General features: G+C 42.3%; 1 protein-coding gene across 3 annotated transcripts in view; it reads left to right on the top strand.

Annotated features, from left to right (window-relative positions):
• The window catches only part of TMEM63A (transmembrane protein 63A), a 33,826-nt gene extending 26,115 nt beyond the window's left edge, over positions 1-7,711 (top strand). Inside the window, exons 20-24 of one of the 3 annotated variants that reach the window (XR_009957843.1) lie at positions 1,980-2,147; positions 5,422-5,537; positions 5,926-5,988; positions 6,591-6,875; positions 6,957-7,711. Coding sequence is in view for 2 of the 3 variants with exons in the window: in XM_062571597.1 (XP_062427581.1) it covers positions 1,980-2,147; positions 5,422-5,537; positions 5,926-5,988; positions 6,591-6,758 (515 nt within the window). In the remaining variant the exon portion in view is untranslated. Of the gene's footprint in view, positions 1-1,979; positions 2,148-5,421; positions 5,538-5,925; positions 5,989-6,590 lie in introns of all 3 variants that reach the window. The other 2 variants (XM_062571599.1, XM_062571597.1) reach the window with 2 other exon arrangements.
• Positions 7,712-16,838: the final 9,127 nt, after the last annotated feature.

The following is a 16,838-nucleotide window of genomic DNA, read 5'->3' as shown; positions in this document are numbered from 1 at the left end:
AGCTCTCGAAGAAGCAGGCTGTGTAGGATATCTAACCTGGAGATCCAGCTTAAGCAGTCAAACTTCACTTGAGATGTTTTAGTCCCCAGGTACATTTAGGCACATTAGAAAAGATTTGTCAGAGAGTTTGACTGAAGCATGTAAAAGGAAGCACAAAAGCAAGTATGTTGATCCAGTAGTAAGAGACTGGAAAACTCCCTGATCTCTCCTTGACACTGCCACAACTCTTCTGTATTATTAACCATTGATCTGAAATTCCATGTCAGCTGGAATAGGATGAGAGGAGGGGCTGTGCCCATCCCAGTGCTATGGGCAGCTGCACGCTCTGTGGTCCTGATGTCCCGACGGCTTGTTGGAACAAGGGCTTGGTGAACACCGTTCCTGTCCTCTGACAGGAGAAGAAATGCTGCCTACTCTGGTAGACCCCCTGGCTTACATGATCAGTGAACTGGGAGGTCAGGGTGTGCTGAAGCAGTGCAGCTGCAGGCTTCCTTCTTTTAGGCTGTTTCCTCTATTCAGTTGGTGATCTTTTAAAATTTCTTTCCTATGTCATCTGCATGTCCAACTTTGACCACTTCGTTCCTTTTGCTATACTAGTCTTTAAATCCTATATCGGTGTGCAAAACAAATTATTTGTCTTTTTAGAACTCATTTAGAAGTCATTTCTAATGACTTTGACATGATCTACCTCTTATTTTATTCTGTCATTCAGAAAGGTGTTGGACTGTCTTAAGAATTATGTATAAAAAAATCATTGCAGCTACGATAGGCATCTCCCCTCTGGAAACCTGTTTATCAGGCATAACTATCACTAAATCATATGATATATTTGATATTTTGCTTTTCTGAAACAAAATTGAGAGAGTTAGAAACAACATAATTACCTAAATTAGATATTGGCCAGAATTCTTTTTAATCAACAGTGTTATTGTAGGGAAAATGTGATTAGATTTTTATAACAACATACTTCACATCTGTTTATATTATTTAGTATTCTTTCTGAAAACAGTCATGAATAATTGAGCCATGCATGATGTTCATTTTTTATAAACTGCTGCATGCTACAGACAAAGTAATAGTTCTGAAAAAAGAAAAAAAAATTGAAATGTAATGCTTTTGGACCAAATACAGCAGTGAAATGGTGCAAAATATTATCACTGAGATGGCAAAGTATGTATATTACTCAGAAAAACTCAACTGTCTCCTTTGCTGACACTCATGTAGATGAACCTGCTGTTCCTCTCAAGGCATATTATCTATAACGTGTGTTAGTATGCTAAGTGAATAATAACAGACCGAAAACCCTGAAGAATCCACTAGCAAAAAGCTGGTAGAAAGACAGATGCACAGACGTCATTACTACAAGAGAAGCATGTCCAAATTAAATATATCTACATAACAGACTGTAAAATAAACCTCAGCTTGTGTAGGTAATATTGGAAAAATGCAGCTTAATTCCACAGAAATAGAGTAAGAGCTTTCTCTGTGTGCTGACTGTAAATATCTGAATGTACTGCTGCATGCCAGAGCTGTTGAAATTCATAGCTGTCACAGCTGTAGCTGGCTCTTTTGGGATAAGACAAGTTGACTTGAAATTCAAGCATTATTTAATGAAGACTGGGAGGGAAACATCAAGCTACTGTTAGACCATTCTTCTGTTACCAGTGCTGTGGTGAGGGAGTTACCAGTTGCATTTCCAGCATGGGCATTGCACGTCCTCCCTAGCACCCTGCCCCGTTCCCAGTGCTGGGAGGAGCCCTGTGTGTGCTCTGGGAGTGCAAGTGGTGCCAGGGCTGCAGCAGAGATGAATGAGGAGAAGGGGACAAGGATACTCTGGGGGTCTTGGCCTGGAGACCCAGCCCCGGCCGCATGAACAACCTTGGGGCAGGCTGTTGGTGTCTGTTGTTTAAGTCACCTCGTTAGTATAGATCTTGCAGAACTGCTGCTTTTTACTGTTCTTGGCTCTCTCTCCCTTCCAGGCTTAATATATATACTCCTGAAGCACATGGTTGACCGTCACAACCTTTATTATGCATATCTCCCTGCTAAGCTGGAGAAGAAGATCCACTTTGCAGCTGTGAATCAGGCCCTGGCAGCTCCAATTCTCTGCCTTTTCTGGCTCTATTTTTTCTCATTTTTGCGACTAGGTAAGTTATTGCTTTTTTCCCTGAGAAGCTATTGCAACTTCTCTTGTCAGCTTATCTAGAATTACATGGGAAGTCTCATAGACTTTGCAGTCTTCACAGCTTGTCTTTTTGCTTCTGCAAATGGGAAGTAATGTTGCTTGTGTCTGATATATTAACTTCAAGCTGTTTACATGGAGCATCCTATTCCTTTTCTTTATAGGAGATCGTATGTTCCCCAGATCTGAGGGTTTGAATTGGCCAGGTTGGCTACTGAGTGACAAACAGTAAAACTCCGTTAATTAAATTAAAAGTCGGTTCAGAACTAGCTTCTTCTAGTAAGATGGGCTCTAGCTTCACTGCGTGCATTTGTATTCTCTATGCACAAATTTAATTTGCCTCTGTGAGTTGGCTACTGCCTCTGCACAGCTATCAGTTAGAAAAAAATTAAAGCGTTGACTAATGATACCAAGACCTTTACTCCACATCATCTATTAAACATTACACTGCAGTGAGATAGTGACTCTCCTCCCCATATTCTAATTTAAAAACCCATGTTTTGTATTTAATTCATTTTACAAGTACAGATGTTCTGTGTTCTGCAAATACTTGACATTGATAGCATCTGCTGTAATATACAAATGGCTCCAGGAAAGGTTGGCCATGGCTTATGGCTTGCTTTACCTGTGATGTAGGAGAAAGTACTTGGCATGGAGCAGGGATGTTGGTGATGTGAGAAGGAGCTGAGTTTCCCTTCCTGCAGCCATTGGTACCTAATTGCATTTTGCCCTCTTGCGGCACGCAGGCCGCAAACCACATAGGCTTTCACGCCAACAGCGACAAATCAGTGTGTTGCTTAATATTTTTTTAGCACAGTGATAGTGAAAAAGATATTGTTGGCAGACTGTCATCTAACTCTTTAGAGTTAACTCCCTGTGAATGTAAGAAGCAGATTAATTACTAGACTAACCAATCCATGTACTCTAAAAGTAACAGCAGAGTTTCTAAAGCGTGTTTTGGAAAAATAAACTCCAGTCACAGCAATTGATTTGCCTTTTTAATTGAATTATAAAGGAAAACTTAGTGTAGTAAAAATTAAATCTTTATAATAATGTTTTCTCATTCTGTGTCTACAGTAAGAGCATCATTTGTCACAGAACTTAGTAATGGAAAATGCAGATTGGATTATTGTGTTTGGCTTGGGGCCAAGACAGTTACATTTTTTTTATGGGATGTTCTTCAGGGTTTGTCAGTGCAAAAGGCAGTCTCGTCAAGTTGTGTGAGGCTGAGAGGCTGGAGCTTAAGGTTTTGATTTCATTGCTGTTGGTTTCATTGCTGATCCTTGTCCAAAGGAGAAGGAAGGAGAGGGAGGAGGGTTCTGCTTCCTTATCTGCAAAATAAATCAGTTTATGAAGTGTAAGGCTTGGCTGTTTAGTCATTGATTTGTATAGTTTGCCTTGTATAGTTTATAGATACTTCAGTCTAGTTACGTAGTACAGTGATAATACCCTGTTTTCTCACCGCAGAAATGTAAGACTTGAAGGACCTTGAGATCATTTAGTCTATCCCAGCTCTATGTCAAAATCAAATAGCACTTGACTGTCTACAGAAGGTGTTTATCTCAGCTGGAAGGCTGCACTGGTGCCGTCTATTTCTTCCTCAGTCACTGTTTTCTTCCTCAGTTCCCACGCTATCCGTTCCTCAGATGCTGTGCATCTCGCAGCAGGGGAGGTGATGCTACTACATGCAGTTCAGCCTCCGTCTCTGGGACAGTTGCCCAAGTCCCTCCCAGTTCTGGGCGGGGAGGAGTGCTGAGGAGGCAGGGCAAGGGAAACCGGTCTGGGGAGATGGGGTTTTCTTCCTTCTTTTTTTTCCCTCTCATTGCTCTCTGCTGCTTTCCTTGTGCTTCACGCCACATGTTGGTGTAGACGTGCCTCCACTGGGAAATACTGAGCTAACTTATTCTTATAAAAACAACTTCTGCTAAAGTCAATTCCGGAATGCACATAGGGAGTTTGTTTCATTTCCCTTTTTGAATTAAACATTGACTTTTTTTTTGTTTTGTTTTGTTGTTGGTTTGAGGTTTTTTCCCCCCTCAAACTGATCTGCACAGGATTCATAGAACCATGCTAAATAGTGAAACTCAACTGTTCTATGTCACTACATAAGCTGGGGTTACAACAAGAAAATTTGAGGGTTATTGTGGCCTCTTTTGGCCAAAAAAGTTTGGAAAAGGCTATATATATATATATATATATATATATATATATATATATATATATATATTTCCTAATATCTTATTTGAATAATCTTTACTGTAAAATGAGATTAATTTCTTCAGATTATTTCCTCAGTAGATCTGGAATATCACTGTCATTGTTATGATCTTTTTTGTATCAGAGGCTGCTACTGTGTCCCTTCCTACGATGTGTTCTCTCTCTCTGTCTTTCTTAAAACAGGAAAAACTTAACTTTCAGCTTAGCTCATGTTTCTTCTGTTTCTTTTCTCTCTTGTTCCTTCTCCTTGGATTTTCTGCAGTTCTGTCCATATCTTCATGGTGGTGTCCCAGACGGACTGGGCTGCTCAAATCAAGGGCTTAGTGGCACCAAAAAGAGTTACTGTTTTGTAAGAGGCTTGTGTTTTTCCTCCATTGCTTTGTGATGGCATCATGCTACTGCCTCATTTTTCCAGCTTGTCATCATCAGTTGCATTCTGTAGTCTACAGTCTTGTCCCTTATCAGTTATCTGTCTGTACCTACGTCTCATTTTTCCTTCCAAACTGTAGTTATTTACAGTTGTCTACATACAATTGTCTACATACAATTTCGTCTTACTGACTTTTATTGGAGGGAGTCATCTAATTTACTAAGGTCGTTTTGAACTGATTCGCCTCTGTTTGCAACCTTTCCAGTTTGTCGCCGTCATCATATTTAATAAATGGAGCCTACCCATTCCATCTCACAGATCATTAATGAAAGTGTTTTAGAACTGAGTCTAGAAGAAATGACTGAGGGAAGAAGAAAAGGATGTCTGAGTCTTGTTTATTACTCAAATTTTGCAGCCTTTTCCTTTTGCCTTTTCTGGCCTCTCAGAAAGCAGTGGAAATAGCTTGTTCAATTGTTTTATTGATCAGTGAGCTTTGCATTTTACCAGGCTCTCCTGATTGGGGCTGGAAGTGGCTTGCCCAGTCCTCTAAGGAGAAACATAAGGCTTCCGGAAAATGGGGAAGACAAAGTAAGGGTTTGCTTATTTTTTCTGCTGCGTACCTTTTAATTGCATTCTCTGGATATTTTTCTAGGCTTTAAAGCACCCACAACCATGTTTACCTGCCTAGTTGTCAGCATCACAATTGTTATTTGCTTGGCTTATACCTGTTTTGGCTGTTTCAAGTACCTGAGCCCACTGAATTACAAGGTAAGTAGTGGACACCTAACACCTTTCAGCACATGTATGTTTGGTGTTGCACCAGCTATTCCTACTGGGTTGTTTTTGCCTTGCCAGGAGCAAAGTGTGTCCACAAAGGTTTGTTCTGGTAAGGCTGAAGAGGGCTGGTCAGTAGGGGCAGATTGCTTGGCACAGTGGAAGTGTGTCTGTGTTAGCAGGGACTAAATTTTAAGAGTAGAGGAAAGTCTGGAAGTAGTAAGAAAAGGATGGGAGGTGAATTCATTGCAGCCAAACAGTAGAGCACCAGCACTGATTTCTCTCTGAATTTTTAGGTGCTTACAAAATCTGTTCTGTATTTTGTTTTGACTTAAGTTTGGTATTGTCTCTCTCCCATTCCCTCACCTGTTACTGGTTGCAGATAGAAGACTTGCAAGGAGAAAGAGGAAACGACACAGATGTACGAGCCACTCCACCATCTTCTGTAAGAAGTTAACACAATTAATAATACTAGCTTTCAAAAAAAAAAAAAATTCTCACCCTGCTCACCAAAGATCTTGTGTAGAAAATACTAGTCTGAATGGACTGCAGGACTTCCAATATGTTGGTGGGACCAGAGAGTTCTGCAGCTGCACTGCGTAACTGTTCCTAGCGGTGGTGCAGCAGTACCTTTGGGTGAAGTTTTACAGCTAGTTGAAACATGTTCGTTCAGGAGCTGTGTACACTGTGTTGTGATGCCTGGATCTTACACCAGGTACGGCCTGGTGTAAGACTTCTGGATAACATTCAGGTGCAATCAACTGCCACTGCTTGGTGATTCTGAGAGTTGTGATGTGTGTAGCAGGTCTTAATCTGCTGTAGGACGAGGGGTAGAAATAGAGGTCTTTGTGCCACAGGCTACAAGTTGTGCATGTACAGGTGAGTTTTACACTAGGAAGCCTCCCTTATAGTGCAAAAGGTCTTAAGTGTTAAGGTGATGAATGGGAAACGGATGAAAAAAGTGATGAAGGGAAAAATTATCTGAGTAAATCATCTCAATATGATACTTGGAGAGACTTGCAAAATCATTAACACTTGTGATTTCAGAAGTTCGTCCCCCGAGTGTTGCATCCTCATTCTACAGAAAGGACAGTGCTAGCCTACAAAGAGCAGCAGTCATATGGCACCATGGACGACGCTAGCTCACAGGCAGAAGACAGGAGCTGTTCTGCAGGACCTGCAATTACTGAGCAGTCATCAAAGGGTTCTCTCTGAATACAAAGGACTAACACGAGGTGGAGCACTTGGTCCAGCTTTAAAAGAACTAATTTTTCCACCACCACCACCCTCTAAGCATTCTGATTTATTTACACATTCCTGCCTACAGAAGAGGTACAGAAATAACTTATTGTGTGGTCTGCAGCTGTGCCTGGAGATTAAAAGGCAGATGCCTTGGAATTGATTGTTTTGCAGGACGTCTGCGCGCGTTGTGAAACCAGCATGCTGAAGACCGCGATGCGGATCCCCAGGAACTTTACTTCTGCTATCTCATCGTTTGCCTTACGAAGACAACTGATGCTGCATATAGATAATGGGTCACTGAAGCAAATGCAGCTCTCAGTTGCAGCTGCCACTTATTTATTCAAAATAATTCTTCTTGAATTTTTAACAAACCTTGAGTATTTATAAACCACCTGGGATGTATTAAATCCTGAGCCAATGTCACTTTTAATGAAATTACTCTGTGGGAGATGGGGTGGGTGTTGGGTGGTGTTTCCTCTGTTGTCACCCAGAGTAGTCAGTGCAGATATGAGCACCTTTCTTTCTTTTTTATTTTTTCTTAAAAGACATGAGGGAGTTACTATGCACAGGGATATTAAAAGTACTAAACCAAAAAGACTGGTGAAAAGAAGGGACTGATTGATCTGGTACTGTTTTTACATATTCTTGGAGGGCATTCAGGTTGTTGGTTTCAGTTCAGTATTTTTAAGAGCCTTCCACAATGAATGTTCACTTGCCAGCAATAAAGGGTGTAAGCATTTTATCCTTCATTTTAATCTTGGGTCAAAATGACAGATCTCTGGGGTTTTTCAGTAAGTGCAGTTACACAAGCTGTAAGATATTAAGTTTTTAAATTATGTAGTAGGTGCCAAATTATTCCAAAGTACATTGTGTCAAAGTGCAACTAATAATCACAAAGCAATAAAACTGAGTTCAGAGAAATTTAAGGCTGTCTTGATTTCTTGCTTGTGTATTTAAATACTGTCGTTGCTGGCTGCCTCACAGCATGAACAGTTTTGTGAACTGTTACTACTGTCACAAGGCTCAGAATGACAGTACGTCCCAGGAGAGATTTGGAAACTTAAATTTCTCAAGGGGGTGAATCTTGCTGACTTTTGAGTAGGAGAAGGTTTTGCCTCTGTAGCCCTCTGTCTGTTTGCCTGCTCACCGCTTAACTGAACTACTTCATTAGCTTGTTTGTGAAGCAACAGCATCTTAACATTGGGGCCACTGGTGCCACAGCTAGGTGCGTGCAGATGTTCGGTGTCTTGCAGGATTACCACCAGCTTCCCGAGCGTGGCCTTCAGCGTGAATGTTGAGAACGCAGGAGAAGGAGACCTGCCCTGATCCAAGGTGGCCCCTGCAGAGCTCCGATGATCAGGATGTCCTTTTAGCCGAAGGTGCGCTCCTGGCTCCTAAACGGTAAGTGAGGAGTCTAGTCTTGTCCCGTGGGGGCACGGATCATCGCCAGGCTGCCTCATGTGGTCGCTTTAGCGTTGCTGTTCAGTAGTGTTCTCTACCGCGGCCATTGCCGCAGGGGCAATGGGTACTTTGAATACAAACCGCCATTTAAGATTGGGACTCAAGGCAAAAAGAAACGCAACGGACTCCACGTGTTTACTTGTCAGAGTATTTTTTATGGCCTTGAGAGCAGGAGGAAGAGACAGAGCCTCCTGCTGTATTAATTAGATCAGAAATATGTGACTTGTAACTCACTCGGAGCGGCAGTACCCCATCTCGTGCAGGCACCTGCAGGTGCAGTAGACCCTGCTTAGTATACTAATTGAGGAAGCAAATAAATGGTTCGGCTACCACACTTGACCTGGTTATGGTGTTGGCACAGTGGGGTTTTTAAGTTGTGTGATATAACTCGCTTTTTTTTTTTTTTTTGAACAACTGGCCGCTGTGAGGTTCATATGTCACGTCAAGGACAAAAACTCTTCTGGTTATTGGATTTCCTCTTTTTGCTTGTCTGCTTGGTGCTTGGAAGGCTGCTGAGCCTTGGTAATGAAACTCCTTATTGAAGGAGTGAATTCAGTGTATGGACAGCAGCAGTAACAGGGCCGACTCTTCAGTGAACTTGAATAAACCCACCCCTAGTGATGCCAACATGCTTCAGATAGTAGAATATGGAAAACCTGTTAGGTAATGGAAAGTTGTATCTTGCTAAGTAGTCGTTGCTGGCATTTGTAGAGGCAGTTAATGTGTCTGATGTGGAAACCACTTGCATATTTCACCTATCATGTAGCAGCTTCTCTAGTACACCACTGGGCTCTGCTGGAGTTAAACTCACAGCCATTAGTATTTATAATATTAGGGCGTGATCTGGTGTACTCACACCCTGTTTGGGTAAAGGCTGGGATCATCTGATTGTAAATTATCACAAGACTTCTTTGTCTAGCAGCCCACAAAGTAAAGCCTGGTCTATCAGCTTTGCTCTGTGCTTGCTTACCTAGTGTCCTCTGGGTCTGTCTGGCTCAGAGCTGGAAGTAATTAAGAAACTGCACTGGCTCTGGTTCGTTCTTTCATGCTGGTGGATGTCTCCGAGAGGATAAAATTAGATCAGCAGGAGAAACTCCTTGCATTCCTTGCTGAGCCTTAGAGAAAAGCTGAGGGATGGAAGCCTCAACAAATGTGGATATTGGCTGCACTGTATTTGAAATTCGTATTTAAAGTCATTGCACATTCTTCACTATGCTTTTTATAAATCTTTTGGCAGGAAGCCTGAGCAAATGGCCCAGCTGGAGTTGCTGGTTGTAGCTCCCAGAAGCGTATTTGCCAAGATCCAGCGCCTGCTGCTTTCCTTGCATCTCTCAGTTGGAACAACACCCTGCCTCCACTCCCCCTCGAGTCTTGCTCAGTCCTTACGATCTAGCAGCCACTGCTTCTTGGAACAGCACCGCTTCCATGGAACGTGAGTCCTAGGCAAGTCTAACGTTCAAACGTCATTAAGCCCTACAGAGTGGCCTGTGATGGGATCCCACATGACGTAACCCAGGACACAGTCTCTTAAAAGTTGAAGAGCAGAGCCCATGTGAAACTTGTACAATTTAGCACAGTTCTGAAAAGGCTAAATTTCTTTAGAGAAGAAAATTCTGTGTGGTATGCTGAGACTCAAGGAAAGAAAGAAAAAAGCCTTATTTAGATTTGCCTAGTTCTGTGCCAATCTGGGCTTGTGTACGGAAGCAGCCTGGTTCACCTTCTCCTGCCCTATTACCACACACCCTCAACACCCAAACAAAGATGGCAATTTCTCATTTGCATTTGATGCAGATGTTCTTGTCTTGCCTTCCTCTGGGCTTTTCCCATGTCCCAGGCCAAAAGCAGAGCTCTGTCCCAGCTAAGTTTCTGCATGATTCAATGTAGCGCTAGCCCATCTCTGTGCAGAAATCCAGTTCCTAACTCTGCTTACTCATGGATAGTAACAGCACAGCTGAAGGCCCTTTCTCATGTATAATCTACAAGTGGTTCATGTATCAGTTTGAAATGTTTCACTTTTATGTTTTTCGAGAAGGTGGACCTGTCCTAGGAGCAGCAGAGGATCACAAGTGTTTGTTCTGTAGGATCTCTGCAAAAACTAGGTGAAAAGCACGGGAAGATTTGGGGAGGAGAGATCTCTTTTGCCACCAAATGAACATAGTAAGTCCTTTGAGTGCAGAGAAAAGACCCAGTTTATTGTCTCCAAACTGCAACAGTGTAAGGAAATGCACATTTTTAGTTCTGTATGGCAGCAAGGGCCATAACTTTCTGAAAGGACATATGTCTATTTCTCAAGTAGCCTCACAGATTCCTTCTCTGTCTAATCTGGATAGGACTTCTGGAGTGTTTCTGCTTGTCACCTGTCTGCAACAGCTGCAAGTGCCTGTTTCAGATATTTCAGAATTAGAGAACTTTGTTTTTTCTGCTCTGAGGACAGCTGTCTGCCAGATCAAACCAGGAAGGAAATAACTGAAGCCAGGGGCACTGAAAATTATCTACTGGGTTGATATAATAGGACATTTCTCCCTCTAATTTCCCAGCTCTTGTCTTTATTTCCTGGCTTTTGCTTTATAGCTGACATGCAGTTGGTTAGGTCATGGCATCTAAGCTGCAAGTGCATCTTCTGAACTTCTCGTGCTCAGATACGGAGCTCTTGACATCAAACAAATCAAGATAATTCAGTTACAGTCTGTAAGCATTTACTGCTTGGAGAAGAGGTGAATCAACATCACCTGTCTTTCTATTGCATATACCATAATTAGCTTTTAGTTCTTTTGCTGAAACAAAGAATGGGCCCCCATGAATTAACTGGTACTGTATATGAAAATACTGCTCCTTAATCAATGAGTCTCCATTACTGATCTCTTCCAGGCAGGAGCCTGCAATCCCCAGTATGGTGACTGGATTCCTGGCTGATACCAAGCACTGTCGCTTTCCTGGAGGATGACTTGTTCTCTTCTGCAGCAGCTTATTTTTTGCCTTCCTAAGGAAGTTCTGGTGTAGCATGTACCTGATCTTCCCAGATCTGAATGAATTAAAATTCCCACCTCAAGACCAACTTTTATGGCTAGTGAAAAGTAATATTCTGTGACATTAGCTAAGGATTTCACTGACTTAATAAACTAAATATGTTTCCAACTTCAGTTTTGGATAGAGTTCTCTTTCCATTGAAGTTCTGGTTTGGAAATGTTCGGAACTGTGGATAGTTTGATAGTTTTTGATAGCTGTGATAGTTTTTTTTTTCCTCGAGTATGATTAGATAAAGATTTTGTGTATTTAAAAAGCCTCTTTCTACTTCTGTATTTGAGTTTGTGCAGAAAAGGTTCTCCTTATTATTTTCCAGTGCCTAAGTGGAGTGCAGGTAGTTTTGCCTCCCAGGTGGAGATTATATTCACTTTGTCATAGTCCTCCTGAGATCTTGACTGACTTGCTGCAGGATAGATACTCAAAAAGTCAGTACATGGTATTTGTTTGTGAAAATGTCCAAAGCAACCCAAATTTTCAGATTGTTAGTTGTCATTTCTCTAAAGTTGGGTTGGTAGCAGCTTCTGATGTCAAGTTGGTGGTCCTCAGCAGTCCAGAGCTTTATCCATCTTATCAGCTACCTAGGATGTGATAGATATGTGATTTTAGGGCCTTTAAAACATTCTTATCTTCCTTCTTGATTGTAAGCTCGAGATTCTGTTTAGGTCTTCAACTAAAATAGCCTTTCTGAGAAATCATAGGACAGTGGTTTCAGGATCTGGTACCCTTGATCTATCTGTACTAGATCTGTGTGATACTCCAGTGGGAATGAGTGGGACTGCAGATAGTCAAGAAGGGGAGAGGGAGGATTTTTACATGTTTCTAAGCTCAGTAGTTAATTAAGTGCTAGTTAATAGTTAATGGCAACCACTATTCTCAAAAGCAGTTGTTAAAATAGAGTTCCAGAAATCTAAAGTATGATATGTCATAGCATATTCCTGAAAATAGAGCCAGAATTTTTTGTTGCTGGCTCATACTGTTACTCTTGTATTGAGTTGCATCTTGGTTGTTGTGGAACTCCCATTTTTATGAAGCGAGACAAAAAGAAAAGGTGAAGGTTGGTAAAGAAAGTTAGTGATTGGTTTTAAAAGGCAGCTATTTGTTTTGCCTCTCATATGTTTCTGAGAGCAGAAAGAATGCAGGATAAATGCATTTTTGCAAATAGTTCCTCTTCCCTCTATATGAAAATCTTTTCCATGCATTTAAAGATGTTTTAGAAGATTTGGCTTTCCTGCTTTATCAGCTTTACTACAGCCTGCTCCCCTGAAATGCAGAGCACCAATTTGCTTTTCTTCAGGTGAATGTATTCCATGTCAAAACTTAACTTTGAATTCGAAAATCATTATTTAAAAAAAAATTGCCTAAGGCAAATCAGCAGTATATTGATTTTTTTTTTCAATCTGCAGACACAGAGAAATAAAACTAGCAGCTGTCTCCGCAGAGGGAAATGGAAGTGATTTAAAGAATTTGTAAGGTACGTGCATAGGATTTTTTTTTTTTACGACAGAGTTTTTGCTTTAGAGAATGAAGTAGACTTTTCCTATTCTGCTGAATTTTGGACATCTGTGCTTTCCAAATTACTCTTAAGACAGAAAAATATCATTCTAGTCTCAAGGGACCAGAAAGAATCTGCTAAGTAGTGGGAAGAAAAGGGAAAAGGGAAGGTGATGAAATTAGAATTAATCATATCTGTGTTCTGCAGTGTCTTCTACTGCTCAGCTGGTGTGAGATCTTTTGGCAGGTTACTTAATGCCTCTTTTGTCTCAGGTTTCCCTGTAACATCAAGAATGTCTTCCAATCTCTGCAAAGGGCTCTACCAGCCACAAAAGATGTAAGGCGATGGGGGGGGGGGGGCGAGGGGGCAAAAGACAAAAGTGCAGGGTGGACTTCTGTTCCCGTGAATCTGTACAAGAGACCTTAAGTGATACAAATGTATTTTCCTGTAAAACCACCCCAACAATGCAGGCTTGGTTCCAAAACAGATTAATAACTGTTGAGGGGAAAAAAAGTTCTCCTTCATCTGCATCCACTTGGAGGAAGCTGGAAGGTTAGCAGACGCACTCTGAGCGGAGATGAGACCTACAAGGTGAGGTTGGCTGTAGTCCAAGAGGATGGCTGTAGTCCAAGAGTGAACGAGACTACTTAGGAGCAGAGCTGCAACCCAAGCATCTCGCTTGGGAGAGCGCACTGAGCGAGGACTGCTGCCCAGAAAACAGGAGAAGCGTCAGCTGGGCAAGGCCCTTCGGGTCCCTCCGCGAAGGCAGATGTTTCCTCCGCGAAGGCAGATACCTGTGCGCGCAGCGCGTCCACCACCCGTTGCGCAGCGCGGAATGTGGAATGAAGCGACAGGAAGCAGATCGCCTTGTGAAGCGAGGGGGAGTGTTTACCTGGTAGCCAGCATCAGCCAGACAGGCAGAAGTCAGTTTTGCCATGGAGGCAGAGGGGATGCCGGCGGGGCAGCCAGGGACTGGGAGGGTCCAGTCAGAGCTGCAGGGGTGGCTTCTCTTTGCCTTCTCCACCTGCACCCAGGGTCCTGCGCTGCGCAAGGCGCCGCGGGGTGATGGGGCAGAAGCAGGATGAAGGGCCTCGTGGATCTGGGCTGTCGGTCCTGCCGCCTGGGCAGGGAGCAGCTGCTGCTGCCGAGAGGAACCAGCAGCCAGGGCTGCCCCAGGGCCAGGCCCCTGGCTGGGCTTCGCAGGCAGGAGGCCCAGCCCCTCCCAGCTGCTGGTGGAGGCAGCGCAGGCCGGTGGTGGCAACACAGTCCGTGTTCCCCTCCCTGCATGTCTCTGGTGCTCTAGAAACTGCCCTGAGGCAGTGTTTGTACGGTCGCACCTTTTGTCTTGGTATTTGTGGCCCTAAAGCCTGTGGTTCTGTCCTCCTCTCGCGTTTCTGGGCTCCCCTTCTCTGTGCAGTGCTGCTTCTGCATTGATCATCTGCAGTGGTTTGAACCATTGCTGCAAGGGGGGATTATCTTTCATTTAAGAAGCTGGAAATTCAGCATTTAAATAGGAAAATCACATGTATTGTTCCTCTTGCTCTCAAAATGGCAGACGTTCAAATTTGAAACACGGAGAGGATGAGCGTCCTCCTCAATATCTTAAAATCCAGTCAGGAAGGTATTTTAAAGACTAGAGTTGGAGACTGCATCTCGCAAGAGGAAAGAGCTGTCACTCAGTGCAGATCAGTTTATAAATACCAGTCTCCAGAAGACAACTGACAATTGTAATGGGGCTAATTCTCTTAGCAGCATTGATATAACACCATCAGGGCTGTCTGGCACTGCAGGGATATTTCTTCCATGTAAGAAAACTAATCCTAAGCAACATGGGTTTAGTGTGAATTATGTTCTTTAAAGTGCTATTACAGCAAGTAAAACAAGTGGCATCATTTCTCAGTGTTTTAAAATAAGCAAGCCTGAAATCAGTATGAATTTATTCTCATCTCTTTCTACAGTACCCAGCAGGGTCTTTCCATTCCAAACTCTTCAGAAAAAAATGTATCTTTTGTGTAATGCACTTGATATATCACACCTGCTGTAAAACAGAATGCACATTTGCTTGTCTGCTTGAACGGGTAATTCCTGCCCCAAGCAATCCTTGCTGACTCAGTGGTCATGAAAAGTGTCCGCTCTGGATTTAGATCTAGCTAGGAGGCCAGACTTAAGTGTGAGTCTACTTTTCACTAAATGAAGGTTTTAACTTTTGGTGTAAAAAGTGTTTTCTAGTCAAGTTATTTTTAATTCATCATCTAAGTAATGCCTGAGGGGCTGTTTGGTTGAGGGGGGTTGTTTGTTTTTTGTTTGGTGGTTTTTTGTTTTTTCCTTTTTTTTAAATATACTCAAAGTCTTGTTTAGTTAAAGAAGGATTCCAAAGGCTGCATTTAGAGGCTTGGATTTTCAGGACTTTAATAGTCTGAGAATCAGGAAATCAAATTTGGGTATAGTGGGAGTTTATCTTGCTGGAGTTGTATAAGACGATGATGATTTTAATAGTGATTTTCCATACCAGAAGCAGATATGCTCCGGAAGCACTTCAGTTGGGGAGAAAGAGGAAGGGAGAGGGAGTGTTTGTTTTATTTTCAGTGGCATCGCTGTAGTTTTGAACCTTTGACTCTTCATGGGCTGTAGCTGGCTAATTAAAAATCATGGTTAAGGTCAGCTACTTCTGTTTTCAGTGCAGCAGAAAAGCCTATTTTGGAATAACTCAAGGAGGAATGGCTTTTAGGACAGCAATTTCTTTGTGTAAGGACATAGATCAAGAAATGGCTCTTGAGCAATGTCAAATAGTTTGAGCACTGAAGTGTCATGAGGTTCTGGGTTCTCGTGAAGGCTGTAGTTACTACTGCGAAGAGTGTTGTTCCCAAGAAACAGCACAGCTGCAGAGCATTTGGCCTTGTTAGTAGAAACTTATGGTCTGAGCAGCAGGTACTCTGCTGGCTTACTTGTGTAAGAATGCACATAGCGAAGTGGGGAATCCTTTCTTACTGCTTACTACTAATGTAACAATCTGGTATGCATGGTTACCTGCTAAAAGAGATGTTAAAACTATTTTTGATTAACTAGCTTTTATTTTTGCACTCCTCACTGGAGCAGTTCTGTACCAAATAATTGCCCCCTAGCCAATACAGGAACATATCAGAAGAGTCACTCAAGGTGACTATCAAACCCCAGTCTTAGACTCATGGGAGACTTCCTCTCTGCAGGAGAAGATGCAGATACCATCATTAGCCTACAAAAACATGTGTATTAGTATTAAACCCTACACTGCAGGCAGTGGGATTAGCTGCATATCACTAAAACCAGATGATTATTTTGAAAAAAAAGGAGGGGAGCTGATGTCCAGCTTTATGGCTGGCACACAGCTAGCTGACTTTTACATTCTTACAGACTGTGATAGAATTTCATTGGTCATTGAATCACTGTATATAGGTGTAGATAGCGGGTAATGAAAAAGAGCTGCTGATAGCTGTAGGCTTAAGGTTTGAGAAACATTACATCAGAATTCAGAAGAAATTTGAGATCTGCTGTAGCAGTATGTTTACTCACCATTTTAAGTTTCTAAAGCCTACAACTTTTATGTCCAGATTTCTTCGGACAGTGGCTAATCAAGTCCATTTTCATGCTGTATTTAGTGTCGTGGCCACTATTTTTTGCACTAAGTAAAACTTGATAGTGTGGCCAGCTTGTGTGTAGGAGGCTGAGGAGCTTACCTGGTGTGCAGAATGGAGCAAAGACATGCGCACTTACTGTCTTTATTATCCTTGTCTCAAACTGCTGAGCACTATGAGGCACACTTAAAAATAGAAAGTGTCTAAGGGTGGTTGTTCTTTCACCAGCTCTGTAAGGCAAGAATGCTAAACTGAGTCCCGATGTGCTTCCTTTCACCAAGGCTGGGCCCTTGCAAGGAGATTTGCTCCAGAAAGAGGGCAGAAAATGCTTCGAGCCTTCTACTCGCATCAGAAAATCAGTTTGGCAGGTATCATATAGCGAACTTCTTTCCCACTTACTTTATCTGTGTTGTGACTGAAGAGTCCCTAGGGAAGTATTCATTTATATTAGTATATGGCAGTGCT

Source organism: Rhea pennata, chromosome 3 (genome assembly GCF_028389875.1).
Source record: "Rhea pennata isolate bPtePen1 chromosome 3, bPtePen1.pri, whole genome shotgun sequence".
Classification (NCBI taxonomy): Eukaryota; Metazoa; Chordata; class Aves; order Rheiformes; family Rheidae; genus Rhea; species Rhea pennata.
The sequence above is the reverse complement of the archived record's forward strand: the minus strand, read 5'-3'. Positions and strand labels throughout refer to the sequence as shown.